Below are 18419 nucleotides of genomic sequence, written 5' to 3'. Positions count from 1 at the left end.
AGTAATTCTACTTTGAAAGTTAATAAACTTGGAACCTCACTTTTGAGAAAATGGCCTATGAATGTTTTGGTACCTACTGGAGAGCTCTCCTTTGTCTACACCCATTCAGCATTGTTCACACCCTCTTAAGCATTAGCCCCACCCATCTCTTTAAGGATTCATGTGATGCCATGTGCTAAACAGTGAGTAGTGTCGTAAAGATTAAGACTAAAAGTAGTAGCCTACAAGAAGGAAAAATTCCAGGTAAACAGAAAGTGTCCAGATAAAAAATATTTAATAAATATTAGATGACGCTTATCCACACACACTTGTCTAAATTGATGGGTCATGTGAAAGAAATGCTATAACCCCCAGCCACTTCTAGCTAAGTGGATGGGTCTCTACAGAAGGTGTAAACGGTACAGGTTGTGGAAAATAATATAAAGTATGTACAAGAACAATATCAATAACGATGTCCGTGCTAGATGAGGTAGTTGTATGGAAACAATCAGGGGTAAAGTGGCTGAGGAGCAGGATATAAAATATAAATTGTAGCAGCAACGCGTGTTAGGAGAAAGTCATTTGATTAGAGGCACTGCAGATAGTGCTGATGACGTGGAACTCGCCCCCAGTGATGAACTGATTTGTCCAAACCACGCATCAACAAAATATTCTATATTCCCAAATCAAAATCTATTTTTATTTGTCACATGTGCCCGAATACGACAGGTGTAGCATTTCACTGTAAGGTCTAACTTACAAGCCATTAACCAACTATGCAGTTTGACGAAAAATAAGTGTTAAGTAAAAAAAATTGATACATTTTTAGGGGAAAAGAGCAGCAGTAAAGGCTATATACAGGGGGTACTGGTACAGAGTCAATGTTCGGGGGCACCGTTTAGTTGAGGTAATTGAGGTAATATGTGCATGTAGGTAGAGTTAAAGTGACTATGCATAGACAATAAACAGAGAGTAGCAGAGGTGTAAAAGAGGGGGGGCAACGCAAATAGTCTTGGTAGCCATTTGATTAGCTGTTCAGGAGTCTCATTGCTTGGGGGTAGAAGCTGTAAGAAGTCTTGGACCTGGACTTGGCGCTCCGGTACCGCCTGCCGTGCGGTAGCAGAGAGAACAGTCTATGACTAAGGTGGCTGTAGTCTTTGACAATTTTTAGGGCCTTCCTCTGACACTGCTGGTATAGAGGTCCTGGGTGGCAGGAAGCCTGGCACCAGTGATGTACTGGGACGTACACACTAGAGGTCGACCGATTTAGGATTTTTCAACGCCGATACCGATTATTGGAGGAGCAAAAAAAACAGATACCGATTAATCGGCCGATTTTGTTTATTTGTAATAATGACAATTACAACAATACTGAATGAACACTTTTATTTTAACTTAATATAATACATCAATAAAATCAATTTAGCCTCCAATAAATAATGAAACATGTTCAATTTGGTTTAAATAATGCAAAAACAAAGTGTTGGAGAAGAGGGTAAAAGTGCAATATGTGCCATGTAAGAAAGCTAACGTTTAAGTTCCTTGCTCAGAACATGAGAACATATGAAAGCTGGTGGTTCCTTTTAACATGAGTCTTCAATATTCCCAGGTAAGAAGTTTTAGGTTGTAGTTATTTTTGGAATTATAGGACTATTTCTCTCTATACCATTTGTATTTCATTAACCTTTGACTATTGGATGTTCTTATAGGCACTTTAGTATTGCCAGTGTAACAGTATAGCTTCCTTCCCTCTCCTCGCTCCTACCTGGGCACGAACCAGGAACACAACGACAACAGCCACCCTCGAAGCAGCGTTACCCATGCAGAGCAAGGGGAATAACTACTCCAAGTCTCAGAGCGAGTAACGTTTGAAACGCTATTAGCGCGCACCCAGCTAACTAGCTAGCTATTTCACATCGGTTACACCAGCCTAATCTCGGGAGTTGATAGGCTTGAAGCACAGTGAAGAGCTTCTGGCAAAACGCAGGAAAGTGCAACGATTATATGCAACGCAGGACACGCTAGATAAACTAGTAATATCATCAACCATGTGTAGTTAACTAGTGATTATGATTGATTGATTGATTTGTTTTTTATAAGATAAGTTTAATGCTAGATAGCAACTTACCTTGGCTTCTACTGCATTCGCGTAACAGGCAGGCTCCTCATGGAGTGCAATGTAATCAGGTGGTTAGAGCATTGGACTAGTTAACTGTAAGGTTGCAAGATTGAATCGCCCGAGCTGACGAGGTAAAAATCTGTCGTGGGGCCCCTGAACGAGGCAGTTAACCCACCGTTCCTAGGCCATCATTGAAAATAAGAATGTGTTCTTAACTGACTTGCCTAGTTAAATAAAGATTAAATAAAGGTGTAAAAAAATTAAAGAATTGGCCAAATCGGTGTCCAAAAATACAGATTTCCGATTGTTATGAAAACTTGAAATCGGCCCTAATTAATCGGCCATTCCGATTTAATCGGTCGACCTCTAGTTTGGACCATGATAGTTTGTTGGTGATGTGGACACCAAGGAACTTGAAGCTCTCAACCTGCTCCTTAGTGCTCTTGGGCACAGGGACTATGGTGGTCTGCTTGATACATGTTGGTATTAAAGACTCAGTCAGGGACAGATTGAAAATGTCAGTGAAGACACTTGCCAGTTGGTCAGAGCAATCTCGGAGTACACGTCCTGGTAATCCGTCTGGTCCTGCGGCCTTGTGAATGTTGACCTGTTTAAAGGTCTTACTCACATCGGCTACGGAGAGCATGATCACACAGTCGTCTGGAACAGCTGATGCTCTCATGCATGTTTCAGTGTTACTTTCCTCGAAGCGAGCATAGAAGTAATTTAGCTCGTCTGGTAGGCTTGTGTCACTGGGCAGCTCGCAGCTGTGTTTCCCTTTGTAATAGTTTGTAAGCCTGCCACATCCGACGAGCGTCGGAGCCGGTGTAGTACGACGCATTCGGAGAGCCTGTTTCTGTCCTGCTCTTGACTTTGGTGCAGGGCATGTGATATCCTTATCCTCTTTGTCACAAAACTCCCTGATCTTCCCAGAAATATACGTTTGTCTAGCTGTGTCCAGTCCAGGTGGTGCTTGTACAGGCAGACCATCTATGGGAGGAAGGATGTCAGCGTTGTGCAACAGCTGAATCCTGGTCCCGACTGAGTCCAAATGCTCCTTGGCGACAACAACACCAGGCTCTGGAGAATCTAACCTGTAAAACAGGAAGTAACAAAAAAAATGTGAGATGAATAAAAGTAGTGCCGATCACGTTGGAGGTAAATTAAATAATCAAAATGTTGTGTTTATGCTTTACATACCAAGTGTTGTCATCGATTCCTTGTAAAGACGCCACACTGCTGCTTTTGTCACATGGGATGGCAGCAGCTTTCCACCAAAGTGATGTGTCCTGGGTGACGTCCTGGTAATACTATTGGATTATCCTCTGGGTGGCGTCATGGTAACACTATTGCATTATCCTCTGGGTGGCGTCATGGTAACACTATTGCATCATCCTCTGCGTAGTTGTTGATGAAGTTCACAACTCGCGCAGAACCATGTAAACACATGCACCAGCTCGGCAAGTGTGCGTGTGTTTTTAACTTGTCCGCATGCTTCAGGTGATGGAAATCTGAACGCTCTACCAGCGCTTTGAAAAGTTCTAGTTATTCTACTTTCCTGTGGATATATTGTCTCACATTCCTACCACCAAAAGGACCAACCGCACAGACAACCAGTACAGTACTTTAAAATATATATTTTTTCAACATTCTGGCTTGTAGAGGTCGTTAGAGGAAAGTTTCCGGATTCAAATGCTCATTTCTGCCTGACGTACAATTCAATGCAACGTCGGGTTTCCAGGCAATTCTCTAGCTATCTTTCTTGTTAACGAAGCTTACCTGTCCAGTAATGTTGGTCGGTGTGACAGTTACACAGGCAGCATAATTCGGATATTTTTTTCACTAATTGGTCTTTTGACCAATCCGATCTGTAAAAGATCTGATGTGATTGATCAAAAGACCAATTCGCGGGAAAAAACTTCAGAATTGATCTGCCTGTGTAAACGCAGCCTGTCTGACTCTTGGGCTGCATCCGATTATCCTTTTATATTGACCTGATACTGTAGTGGCCGCTCTAACGATGAAACTACATTCCTTAAAGAACGGAAGTCGGTCAGGAGGAGGCAAGATCAGGTGGGACCTCAACGTTTCCTGGATGTCATACTTAAATCACACTCGTAACAACCTAATTATTACACAACCTCTATTTAATCAAATAACCAACACGCAGCAAATAAACACCTCCTGCTGGAGAAGACCCATTTTTGTCCCAGTTTATCCCTCAAGTGATGGGGAAACAGTATCCTGAAGCATTGAGGCTTTCCAGACAGTTACCCTGCTTTATATGGTGGTTTTTCCACCAATTCAGTGCCTTTTGAGAAGTGTAACTTCTTAAAAACATGTTTTCCCATCTCAAAATGACTAGTAAGTGCCAAAATAAAGTAACAGGGTTGACTGTTCAATGCAAGCCTCACAAAAAGTTTTCACCATATTAAAGAGTTAAGTTGACGTAACAGGGTTGACCTTAACGTGAGGGACAGACGTACATGAATCACTGATCACATTAATTAAATAATAATCATTCATTACTTTTGAAAAGCAGAAAAATAACTAGGGCTTTACAATGTTTGTGAAAACCTGGAGACATTTTGGGGTTAAGTGTGATTTAAAATCTTTCTAGAAGTCAGAGGAACATGTCAAAATGCTGAATTTAGACACTTTAGCAAGTCTTTATTTATGTAAAATAATGTGATTTATTGAATTATCCATGTGGTCTATATTGAAGGGCTTTTACATTCGACCCCTGTGCTACACCGTTATGTATCTAGACTTAACCCCATCAATCACCATGGCCTGAGTTCTGTCACTTAGATAATTATGAAACCATGAACAGGTGTCAGAGCTCAGGCCTATCGAGGACAACTTATTCAATTAAATAGCTTGATCAACCATATGAAAAGCTTTTGACAGGTCCACAAACAAAGCAGCACATTGTAGTGTGTAAAGAATTGACAAGATCATGAACAACTAAAGTGGTTGCTATTATAGTGCTATGCCCAGGCTTAAAACCTGATTGGATGCCCAGGCTTAAAACCTGATTGGATGCCCAGGCTTAAAACCTGATTGGATGCCCAGGCTTAAAACCTGATTGGATGCCCAGGCTTAAAACCTGATTGGATGCCCAGGCTTAAAACCTGATTGGATGCCCAGGCTTAAAACCTGATTGGATGCCCAGGCTTAAAACCTGATTGGATGCCCAGGCCTAAACCCTGATTGGATGCCCAGGCTTAAAACCTGATTGGATGCCCAGGCTTAAAACCTGATTGGATGCCCAGGCTTAAAACCTGATTGGATGCCCAGGCCTAAACCCTGATTGGATGCCCAGGCCTAAACCCTGATTGGATGCCCAGGCCTAAACCCTGATTGGATGCCCAGGCCTAAACCCTGATTGGATGCCCAGGCCTAAACCCTGATTGGATGCCCAGGCTTAAAACCTGATTGGATGCCCAGGCTTAAAACCTGATTGGATGCCCAGGCTTAAAACCTGATTGGATGCGCAGGCCTAAAACCTGATTGGATGCCCAGGCCTAAACCCTGATTGGATGCCCAGGCCTAAACCCTGATTGGATGCCCAGGCCTAAACCCTGATTGGATGCCCAGGCCTAAAACCTGATTGGATGCCCAGGCCTAAAACCTGATTGGATGCCCAGGCCTAAACCCTGATTCGATGCCCAGGCCTAAACCCTGATTCGATGCCCAGGCTGATTGGTTTACATTCAAAATACTTTTCTCGGATTAAAAAAAATAAAAAAAAAGTACAAACTTGTACATTTAATAACGATTCAAGAATCTGAGCTCGACAAGGAATCCTTGAAATGGTGTGATAATGATGAAGATCTCTACTATCCCCGTCCTTATGGAGCGGCAGCACAACAGCTGATTTCCATACTTCTGTTATTTCAAAAAGAGAGCCTGCTGAAATAAAATGGTGATTAAATATATCAATGATGGCATTTTTTTTTCATAATGAGGCCAGGGTCTGAATTAATTTGTTGTGGCAGAGAGGAGGAAGTTTCAAAAATTTTAGCCGTGTTCCAATTACACAATGATTCCTCAGTTGCTTATTAAAAGCTTGCCAGTCCGGGCCTAAGCCTCTGTTCCTGGCCTTGTCCCAAGCATCATCTCTTTTATGAATGACTTCTGATCATTCCAGAGTGTACCAATGCATTCAATCTGTCTTTAACCCTTGTTTTTTTTAAAGGGAGCATGATTATCCATGTATTGAAGACCTCTTCAAAGTGGCTCAAAGCTAAATCACGTTCAGGGATAGATGGAATACCATCAAGGTCACTAAAATAATTCATCATGAACTTCAAATTCCAAAAAATGGATGTAGCATTCGCAGATGGTGTTGAAATACATAATGAATTGAGTGCAGTCATCTTGGTAAAACATGAACAGAGAGGAAACAATTTAGTAGTTGATTAAAGAAGACATTAGTTGCATCTCAAATGGCACCCTCAGAGCCTGGTTCCCCTCTAGGTTTCTTCCTAAGTTCCTGCCTTTCTAGGGAGTTTTTCCTAGCCACCGTGCTTCTGCATTGCTTGCTGTTTTAGGGTTTTATCCTGGGTTTCTGTATTGCACTTTGTGACATCAGCTGATGTAAAAAGGGCTTTATATTGACATTTTATTCATATCCACTGCGTTTGACCAGAGCCCAAAAGGTGAAAGGTCGTACACAATGGGGATAGCGATTCCATTTGAGATGCACACATTCTATTGTCATGGTGACCTAGGATGGTAAACGTTGTTTAGTGAAATCCAGATTCCTTCATCTGCTTGCCACATATTGTTTTTTTATGTAGGCTTTGATGTCGCAAGGCAGCACAGCAATATATTTACATGAATTAATCTTCTCTTCCAGAAAAAAGTGGATCCCTTTGTCAGCACAGTTTATTTACCATACTTTACCATAATTTACTAGAAGTCAACAAAGTTTCCGTTTATACAGAGGTAAGTTATCTGACTTAAACAGTAACTTTTATTCTTTGTCTTTTTTAATCTCCTGTGCTGTTTCCAACATCAATAGCTAATTTATTCATTTGATTTATGTTATGTTTTCCTTGATGGACCTTACCGAGTCCCTAAGTCATTTACATGTTAATCAGTCATTCTATTGAAATCCCTTGTTGATCTGGCAGTGATGTATACATGGAAATACAGTACATTTGGAAATGATTCAGACCTCTTGACTTTTTCCACATTTTGTTACGTTACAGACTTATTCTAAAATTAATTAAATCAACTTTTTCCCTCATCAATCTACACACAATACCCCATAATGACAAAGCGAAAACAGGCTTTTAGAAATATTTGCAAAATAAAAAAACGGAAATACCTTATTTACATAAGGAGAAAGGGGTGATACCTAGTCAGTTGTACAACTGAATGTCTTCAACTGAAATGTCTTCCACATTTAACCCTCTGAATCAGAGAGGTGCGGCGGGGCTGCCTTAATCAACATCCACGTCTTCAGCGCCCCGGGAACAGTGGGTTATCTGCCTTGCTCAGGGGCCGAACGAAAGATTTTTACCTTGTCAGCTCGGGGATTTGATCCAGTAACCTTTCGGTTACTGGCCCAACGCTCTAACCATTAGTATTCAGACCCTTTGCTATGAGACTTGAAATTGAGCTCAGGTGCATCCTGTTTCCATTGATCATTCTTGAAATGTTTCTTCAACTTGTTTGGAGTCCACCTGTGATAAATTAAATTTATTTAGTGTCGAGGCACAGATCTGGGGAAGGGTACCAACAAATGTATGCAGCATTGAAGGTCCCCAAGAACACAGTGGCCTCCATCATTCTGAAATGGAAGAAGTTTGGAACCACCAAGACTCTTCCTAGAGCTGGCTGCCCGGCCAAACTGAGCAATCGGGGAGAAGGGCCTTAGTCAGGGAGGTGACCAAGAACCCAAAGGTCACTGACAGAGCTCCAGAGTTCCTCTGTGGAGATGGGAGAACCTTCCAGAAGGACCACCATCTCTGCAGCACTCCACCAATCAGGCCTACATGGTAGAATGGTCAAGTCTCTGAATGTCCTTGAGTAGCCTCGCTAGAGCACGAACTTGAACCCGATCTAACATCTCTGGAGAGACCTGAAAATAGCTGTGCAGCGACGCTCCCCATCCAACCTGACAGCTTGAGAGGATCTGCAGAGAAGAATGGGAGAAACTCCCCAAATAGAGGTGTGCCAAGCTTGTAGCGCCATGCCCAATAAGACTTCCAGCTGTAATCGCTGCCAAAGGTGCTTCAACAAAGTACAGAGTAAAGGGTCTGAATACGTATGTAAATTTGATATTTCAGTTTTTTTTGTATTTATACGTTTTTCTCTTTGTCATTATGGGGTAGATTGAGGATTTTTTTCAAATGTATTTTTTATTTAAGAATAAGGCTGTAACGTAACAAAATATTAGTCAAGGGGTCTGAATACTGTCCGAACGCTCTGTATATAATCTGTATGTCACCTAGAACTGGCAGCGATGTACAGTACCAGTCAAACGTTTGGACAAACCTACTCATTCAAGGGTTTTTATCTTTATTTTACAATTATTTACATTGTAGAGAAGTAGTGACTAACTCATGAAGCTGGTTAAGTGTGTACAAAGCTGTCATCAAGGCAAAGGGTGGCTATTTGAAGAATCTCAAATATGAAATATATTTAGATTTTTTTTAATTTTTTTTACACTTATGGTAACTACATGATTCAATATGTGTTATTTCATAGTGTTGATGTCTACTATTATTCTACAATATAAAAAATCGTCCCTTGAATAAGTAGGTTTGTCCAAACCTTTGACTGGTACTGTATATTGGAAATATATAATCTGTATATCAACATCGTTGGCTGTGTTCAGCACAGAGGCTCTGTTTGTGCCCCAGTTGGCAAGAGAGTGGCACTAGCAACATCAAGGTCCCGGGGTTCAATTCCTGCAGGGATCAAACACATTACACTACAGTGAGTGAGTTTTGTACGTCGCTTTGGATAAAAGGTTCAGCCAAGTGGCATATATTATATTTGGCAAAGGGGGGACTTGGCAAAGGGGGGACTTGGCAAAGGGGGGACTTGGCAAAGGGGGGACTTGGCAAAGGGGGGACTTGGCAAAGGGGGGGACTTGGCAAAGGGGGGGACTTGGCAAGGGGGTGACTTGGCAAGGGGGTGACTTGGCAAAGGGGGGACTTGGCAAAGGGGGGACTTGGCAAAGGGGGGACTTGGCAAAGGGGGGACTTGGCAAAGGGGGGACTTGGCAAAGGGGGGACTTGGCAAAGGGGGGACTTGGCAAAGGGGGGACTTGGCAAGGGGGGGACTTGGCAAGGGGGGGACTTGGCAAGGGGGGGACTTGGCAAGGGGGGACTTGGCAAGGGGGGGGGACTTGGCAAGGGGGGGGGACTTGGCAAGGGGGTGACTTCTTAGTTCCAGTAAACACACCTACTGTACCACACCATAAGACTGGAGTTGATGGGACATGTAATTGGGAGTTACGTTCACGGCCCTATTCTGTTATTTTACCCCCAATAGGTCTTTTGGTCAATCAGATCAAATCTTTTGCCAATAGTTGGGCTAAAGATCAGAATTGGGCTGCCTGTGTAAATGCAGCCCATGTCAGGATATGTCCCATGGTGCTCTGCATTGTGTTCATACTGTAGTAAATATACATTTACTTCTCGTCAGAATCCTGGTCAAGCCAAAGTAGCCCAGGAGAACGGAGCAGCGGTTGTGGGAGGAGCCGACCTTGTGCAGAGAGTGAGTGTCACACATTTCTTTCTCTCTCTGAGGGAAATTCAATCTTTCCCCCTTCTGTTTCTGTCTCTCTCACCCCCCCCCTCCACCTCCACCCCCATCCACACACATCACTCACACACTTTTTGTTAATATTTCCTGTGTTCTCTGTTCTTTGTAATGTAGATCTTGGATTATGAAGTGGACTTCTACGTAGTGGTACTAGATATCATCTCCAAACTACTGCCTCTGAAGAACGAACTACGCAAAGAAGTTCCCCAAGAACAAGAGAGAGGTAGGCAACACTCCTGTTATCAATCAATCCAATTTACATCGTCCTTTTTACATTTTGTCAAAATGCTTTTGACACTCAAAAAACCCTAGGAACAAAACCTTGAGAGGAACCTGACTCTGAGAGGAGGCCCCCATGCGCTGTTTAAAGGAACATTCTAAAGGCTTCCCCCAAAAACCTTCCCAATTAAAGGTTGACTGCAAAGTAGGTCCGGGGGGACCAGGATGAATATGTATGAACTTTCCAATTTGTAAGTCGCTCTGGATAAGAGCGTCTGCTAAATGACTTAAATGTAAATGTACTTGGCAGAATGATTATCTTGATAATTTGTATCGATCATGGGGCATTTTAGTTTTTTTTTTAACTCTGCCATCACATGTAGCCTAGCTGGTACATTGTACAGTACAATAACACTGCTAGCCAAACACAGCAGTCTACTTGCTAGGTGTGCAATTGAATGGAAGGGCAACTACACCTGCCAAAGAATTGTTCCCAGACCTCCGAAGTGGTCTTGTGATTTGATTTTTCAGCTTAAAGCATCAAATTTGCGTCGTTTTTCTAATTTAAAAGTGTGATTTTTGAGAGGGAATTTGGGAAACTCGGAAACCGGGAGAGAAAAAAACCCGGGAAAATGAAATTTGCCGAAAGATAACTGATTTTATAGGGTCCTACAACTGTAGAGTGACCAAAACAATAACACCCTTTTTCAGAATGCACAAAGGTTTTATTTTCTCCCTCCAAACAATCAATGTAAATATGTAAAAATGTAATTATTTGTGTATGGAGGCTAGGTTATTATAGGCTACATACTTAGCCCGCAAATTACAGGTAACATTTAAATACTGCACGCATCATCCGCTTTCCCAGGCCAGTATTATTTTCATTGTAGGCCAGTAGTTTTCAGTTGGCACCGGCCCGGTGTGCTGCTGGCAAATTTACCTGACTGTCAAGCTCTGCAAGGGCATGCTAATTTAAAAGATGGCGAGTTTATTTATTAGCCTGGTTCTGGATGGAGTACAGGTACGGTATGGGACATGAGTCATACAAAAAATGTGTGCAACCAAATCATATGCTGGTGCCACCAACTGAATAAATTAGTAGTAGCAGTGCCACCAACTGAATAAATTAGTAGTAGCAGTGCCACCAACTGAATAAATTAGTAGTAGCAGTGCCACCAACTGAATAAATTAGTAGTAGCAGTGCCACCAACTGAATAAATTAGTAGTAGCAGTGCCACCAACTGAATAAATTAGTAGTAGCAGTGCCACCAACTGAATAAATTAGTAGTAGCAGTGCCACCAACTGAATAAATTAGTAGTAGCAGTGCCACCAACTGAATAAATTAGTAGTAGCAGTGCCACCAACTGAATAAATTAGTAGTAGCAGTGCCACCAACTGAATAAATTAGTAGTAGCAGTGCCACCAGTGGAAAAAGTTAGTTTAGGACCCTGGCTGGGAGAACTCATGACCTTACCATGTTTCTCTCTGGCTGTTTCAGGGTCGGTTGGAGTCGACATTCCCAAGATGCTGGAGTTGTTCCAGACCTGCCATGAGTATATAGTGGAGAAGGAACGCTGTCATCACCAGCGTAGGAACGGTAAGTATGAAGGAATACTGTCATCACCAGCGTAGGAACGGTAAGTATGAAGGAACGCTGTCATCACTAGAGTAGGAACGGTAAGTATGAAGGAACGCTGTCATCACTAGGGTAGGAACGGTAAGTATGAAGGAACGCTGTCATCACTAGGGTAGGAACGGTAAGTATGAAGGAACGCTGTCATCACTAGGGTAGGAACGGGTAAGTATGAAGGAACGCTGTCATCACTAGAGTAGGAACGGTAAGTATGAAGGAATACTGTCATCACTAGGGTAGGAACGGTAAGTATGAAGGAACGCTGTCATCACTAGGGTAGGAACGGTAAGTATGAAGGAACGCTGTCATCACTAGGGTAGGAACGGGTAAGTATGAAGGAACGCTGTCATCACTAGGGTAGGAACGGGTAAGTATGAAGGAACGCTGTCATCACTAGAGTAGGAACGGTAAGTATGAAGGCTTTACAGAACGACCTACAGTATAATCACCACAACGTTAAAGCATACTTGTAATCCTCACAAATGTCTGTCAGATTATCCAAGGTTAAGAGAATGATAGTGAAGACATCAGAACTATGAACTAAGGTGGTTGAGAGAATGCCAAGAGTGTGCAAAGCTGTCATCAAGGCAAACGGTGGCTATTTGAAGAATCTCAAATATTATCCAAGTACCGTCGAGCGCATCATTGTTAGTAACATGACATGTACCTATACTAGAGTTACTACGGTGTAATTTATGAATGAATTAATAGTAGCAATAGAACATAGTTGTAGGAGCCATTTTGGCCTGTTTATGAGTTGTGGAAATGTTCTTTGTCAAGGGTTATTTTTACTTGTTTTGTACACTAGAGGGCACTATATGTTGGGGTCATGGGTCTGTGTGTGTGTGTGTGTGTGTGGTGGTAGCACAGGTGACTAGGAAGGGTCAGCACAGGTGACTAGGAAGGGTCAGCACAGGTGAGAGGAGAGGACATACAGTTGTTACCGTATCACAGATACAGCTTATAGAAAGCATCTCTCTGCACCTTTTTTCTATAGGAATATGTGTTTGAGCTATTTATATTTTATATGTGCAATAAATGGGGTCTTCACTCAAAAAGAATAACGTTTGGAAAGCTGATTTTATTGTGGACGTGTTATGGAAAGCTCTCTCCTGTGCCAATGGCAGTCCATTAGGGAATCGCCAATACAATAGTCGTGCATAATTTACCATTTTTATGCCAGCAGTTATGGAGTTGGAGAAACTGTACGTAAGCAGGGCAAACCTGTTTCAGATTATTTCTGGTGTACGTCAATCGCAGCACGTTTCAGGACTAATTCAGCAGTTTTTACCTGATTTTAAGTAGAATACTATTGGCAATTTAATGTTGTAAGTTCCATTTTATATTCATAAAACATGAGTTGAAAATGATGCTGTCACTGCTTCCTGTTGACAAGAACTTTTGATAGACAGATGTCAAAACACAATTTTTTGAAATGTCCAAATCAATAATTAATATGCAGAAACAGTTTGTGATATATTGAAAACATAAACTGGAAATATTGTTTACGTCACTGGTCAGAGGACAACCTGTCCTAAAGACAGTCAGTTACATTTTGGAGTGATGTATTTTGATTTGGGGTTCGCCAAAACGGAAAGGGAAACGCAACACTTGTTTGTCCATCACTCGTATCCATATCCATTTTCAACAAACACAGACACATGCATTACAAACACATGGATTTTGTATTGTATATATGCGGTAGTAGAGTAGTGGCCTGAGGGCACACAATGTGAAATGTTATGTAATGTTTTTAAAATTGTATATAACTGCCTTAATTTTGCTGGACACCAGGAAGAGTAGCTACTGCCTTGGCAGGAACTGATGGGTATCCATAATAAACCCCAGGAAGAGTAGCTGCTGCCTTGGCAGGAACTAATGGGGATCCATAATAAACTCCAGGAAGAGTAGCTGCTGCCTTGGCAGGAACTAATGGGGATCCATAATAAACCCCAGGAAGAGTAGCCGCTGCCTTGGCAGGAACTAATGGGGATCCATAATAAACCCCAGGAAGAGTAGCTGTTGCCTTGGCAGGAACTAATGGGGATCCATAATAAACCCCAGGAAGAGTAGCTGCTGCCTTGGCAGGAACTAACGGGGATCCATAATAAACCCCAGGAAGAGTAGCTGCTGCCTTGGCAGGAACTAATGGGGATCCATAATAAACCCCAGGAAGAGTAGCTGCTGCCTTGGCAGGAACTAATGGGGATCCATAATAAACCCCAGGAAGAGTAGCCGCTGCCTTGGCAGGAACTAATGGGGATCCATAATAAACCCCAGGAAGAGTAGCTGCTGCCTTGGCAGGAACTAATGGGGATCCATAATAAACCCCAGGAAGAGTAGCTGCTGCCTTGGCAGGAACTAATGGGGATCCATAATAAACCCCAGGAAGAGTAGCTGCTGCCTTGGCAGGAACTAATGGGGATCCATAATAAACCCCAGGAAGAGTAGCTGCTGCCTTGGCAGGAACTAATGGGGATCCATAATAAACCCCAGGAAGAATAGCTGCTGTCTTGTCAGGAACTAATAGGGATACATAATAAATACATATGTTGAAATCAATAGAATGAGAGGGGGCGGAGTCACACAAGTTAGACTGGGAATAATATGTACTATGTAATAATATCACTGGTTCAGGACAACTTGTAGAAGACCGCCAGCTATATGCTGGATAGTTGCATTTTGTTTCAATGCAGAAAGGTAAACGCAACACAAGTTTATTTTAATTTTTAGCACTCATATCGATATCACGTTGAAATCAGAACATAGTTGTGAAAATGTGGGTTGTATTTATGACTAGTCTCCCTGTCCCTACCGCTGAAAAACATCCCCAAAGCATGATGCTGCCACCACCACGCTTCACCGTGGGGATGATGCCAGGTATCCTCCAGACGTGACCCTTGGTATTCAGGACAAAGAGTTCAATCTAGATTTCATCAGACCAGAGAATCTTGTTTCTCATGGTCTGAGAGTCTTTAGGTGCCTTTTGGCAAACTCCAAGCGGGCTGTCATGTGCCTTTTACTGAGGTGTGGCTTCCGTCTGGCCACTCTACCATAAAGGCCTGATCGGTGGAGTGCTGCAGAAATGGTTGTCCTTCTGGAAGGTTCTCCCATCTCCACAGAGGAACGTTATAGCTATGTCAGAGTGATCATAGTGTTCTTGGTCACCTCCCTTACCAAGGCCCTTCTCCCCAGATTGCTCAGTTTGGCCGGGCGGCCAGCTCTAGTAAGAGTCTTGTTGGTTCCAAACTTCTTCCATTTAAGAATGATGAGGCCACTGTGTTCTTGGAGACCTTCAATGCTGCAGAATATTTTTGGTACCCTTCCCCAGATCTGTGCCTCAACACAATCCTGTCTCTGAGCTCTACACACAATTCATTTGACCTCATGGCTTGGTTTTTTCTCTGACATGCACTGTCAACTGTGTGACCTTATATAGACAGGTGTGTGTGCCTTTCCAAATCATGTCCAATCAATTGAATTTACCACAGGTGGACTCTAAGTTGTAGAAACGATCAATGGAAACAGGATATACCGGAGCTCAATTTCGAGGCTCATAGCAAAAGGTCTGAATGCTTATGTAAATACGTTTATTTAAATTTTTTTTGCGTAAAAGAAACGTATGTTTTTTTCTTTGTCATTATGTGGTATTGTGATGTCGTTATGGGGTATTGTGATGTCGTTATGGGGTATTGTGATGTCGTTATGGGGTATTGTGATGTCATTATGGGGCATTGTGTGTAGATTGATGTGGGGAAAAAAATATTTGATCAATTTTAGAATAAGGCTGTAACGCAACAAAATGTGGGGAAAGTCAAGGGGTATGAATACTTTCCGAATGCACTGTATGTACTGTATTCAATGTATTATGTCTGAAATGAAAGTAAAGTCTTGACAGACTAAAGAAACTGTTCAACGTAGTTTTCCTTCCCACAGCTGGACATGCCCAAACAGCAGCTCATAGCCAACAGCCTGTTGTTGAGGATGTCTGTTACCACCAGCCCGCTAGCTTAGCTACGTACCATGATGATCAATTCATTTTATTCGACAAATACCAGGTTTTTGAAGTAAATTACATACTCTGTGTACAAAACATTAGGAACACCTGCTCTTCCCATGACAGACTGACCAGGTGAATGTTGATGAAAGCTATGATCCCTTATTGATGTCACTTGTTACATCCACTTCAAACAGTGTAGATGAAGGGGAGGAGACGGGTTAAAGAAGGATTTTTAAGCCTTGAAACAATTGAGACATGGATTGTGTCTGTGTGCCATTCAGAGAATTGGCAAGACAAAACAAAAAAGTGCCTTTGAACGGGGTATGGTAGTCGGTACCTGGCGCACCGGTTTGTGTCAAGAACTGCAACGCTGCTGGGTTTTTAACGCTCAACACTTCCGGTGTGTATCAAGAATGGGCCACCACCCAAAGGACATCCAGTCAACTTGACACAACCGTGTGAAACATTTGAGTCAACATGGGCCAGCATCCACGTGGAACACTTTCGACACCTTGTAGAGTCCATTCCCCTACGAATTGAGGCTGTTCTGAAGGCAAAAGGGAGGTGCAACTCAATAATAGGAAGGTAATTCTTAATGTTTTGTACGCTCGGTGTATATGACATGTATGTCACATTGGGCTTTAGAGGGTTAAAATACGTATACAGGAGCCTCGGTCATGTGAGTACAACAATACATACCTGGATACCCTCCTTGACAACGTGACCGTTCCAAGGCTCTCTGGGACTTATCTGGCAGTGAGACTTCAAGGCAGTGCTACATGCTATCATACGCTCCGTGATTTCTCCTTATAGTTATTGAACTACACATCCCACTCCATGATTCCTCATTAAAGTTATTGAACTACACATCCCACTCCATGATTCCTCATTATAGTTATTGAACTACACATCCCATGGACTTTAATACCAAACCTTCCAATGCAATATTGTGTGCTAGATAGGTGTGTAATTTTTGCCTACAAACAAAGCAAACCAATAGGCATTTGTGTGTATTATTTGACCAATGTTTCCTGACTGAGGTGCTGTATGTCAGAATGACCACACCTAGATAAGAGTTGAAGGGACTGGGCTGGGTGACGTGGGAGGATGGCAATTATGGTCTCCTGTTCAGACTGACGTTCTATTACACACCGGTAGTCGTTTTGAAGACTCTTAGTACACACACACACAGACACACTAGATATATCCAACCCACCTGGGGAAAATGGTGTGTGAGGCGATGTCCTCTTTAATTCTATGCCAAGGGATAACTATAGTAATGGCTCTATAGTACAAGGCCAGAACTCATACTAGTGCATTCGGAAAGTATTCAGACCCCTTGAAAATGGATCTCAGGTGCATCCTGTTTCCATTGATCGTCCTTGAGATGTTTCTACAACTTGATTGGAGTCCACCTGTGGTAAATTCAATTGATTGGACATGATTTGGAAAGGCACACACCTGTCTATATAAGGTCCCACAGTTGCCAGTGCATTTCAGAGCAAAAGGCAGGCAGGCAGGGGGAGAGAAAGAGGGAGAGGCAGGCAGGCAGGCATGGGGAGAGAGGCAGGCAGGCAGGGGGAGAGAGAGAGAGGCAGGCAGGGGGAGAGAGAGAGGCAGGCAGGCAGGCAGGGGGAGGGAGAGAGAGGCAGGCAGGCATAGGGAGAGGGAGAGAGGCAGGGAAGGGGAGAGGCAGGCAGGCAGGGAGAGAGAAAGAGAGAGAGAGGCAGGCAGGCAGAGAGAGAGGCAGGCAGGTAGAGGGAGAGAGAGGCAGGCAGGCAGGGGGAGAGAGAGAGGCAGGCAGGCAGGCAGAGGGAGAGAGAGGCAGGCAGGCAGAGGGAGAGAGAGGCAGGCAGGCAGGGGGAGAGAGAGAGGCAGGCAGGCAGGGGGAGAGAGAGAGAGGGAGAGGCAGGCAGGGGGAAAGAAAGAGAGGGAGAGGCAGGCAGGGGGAGAGAGGGAGAGGCAGGCAGAGGGAGAGAGAGGCAGGCAGGCAGGGGGAGAGAGAGAGAGGGAGAGGCAGGCAGGGGGAAAGAAAGAGAGGGAGAGGCAGGCAGGCAGGGGGAGAGAGGGAGAGGCAGGCAGGGAGAGAGAGAGGCAGGCAGGCATAGGGAGAGGGAGAGAGGCAGGCAGGCAGGTAACACAAATACCCTCAGGGAGAGTATTCTAGAATGTAACGGAAATTTTCTTGACAAGTGGTCTGAAAAGAAAACAGTAGATTTGTCATATTGCATCAGATGTGTGTCTGAGCAACTCTGTTCAGGTGTGTGCCTTCATCACCTGGCATCCTGCTACTCCTGTCCTAACGTCTATCCATGTGGAGTTCCGTACTTCACTATTTTCTGATGAATGTTGTGAGAGATGAAATGGAAAGAGAACGGTAAAGTGAGGCATAGGGGCCTGAACGGGGATTGAACCCCCGCCACCAGAGTTATTGTTCAGGGACGGCACCACTACTACTACACCCTGGCACCGTTTCAATGTCTCTGACACCTCTTCCCTCGTCTCCACAGGACATTTCATAGAGCGAGCGATCGGCAGCTGTCAGATGAGTGAAGACCTTCTCTTTAAGAGTGAAGAACTCGTACAGAAAGTGACAGTGAAAAAGGACGATTTAAGGTGCTTGTGATTTTATGTGTTAATGTGTATAATGTATTCAATAAAGTATGAAGATGTTATGGAA

The 18419-nt window shown here is 43.3% G+C and overlaps 1 protein-coding gene across 1 annotated transcript in view; it reads left to right on the top strand.

Annotated features, from left to right (window-relative positions):
• LOC139544928 (large ribosomal subunit protein uL1m-like) overlaps window positions 1-18419 on the top strand; it is a 19429-nt gene extending 1010 nt beyond the window's left edge. The window contains exons 2-6 of the mRNA XM_071352137.1: window positions 6963-7051; window positions 9767-9838; window positions 10001-10109; window positions 11605-11703; window positions 18250-18419. Of these exons, the coding sequence (XP_071208238.1) occupies window positions 6963-7051; window positions 9767-9838; window positions 10001-10109; window positions 11605-11703; window positions 18250-18365 (485 nt within the window). The 3' untranslated portion in view covers window positions 18366-18419. The remainder of the gene's footprint in view (window positions 1-6962; window positions 7052-9766; window positions 9839-10000; window positions 10110-11604; window positions 11704-18249) is intronic.

Source organism: Salvelinus alpinus, chromosome 19 (genome assembly GCF_045679555.1).
Source record: "Salvelinus alpinus chromosome 19, SLU_Salpinus.1, whole genome shotgun sequence".
Lineage (NCBI taxonomy): Eukaryota > Metazoa > Chordata > Actinopteri > Salmoniformes > Salmonidae > Salvelinus > Salvelinus alpinus.
Note: the sequence above shows the minus strand (reverse complement) of the source record. Positions and strands in the feature narration are given on the sequence as shown.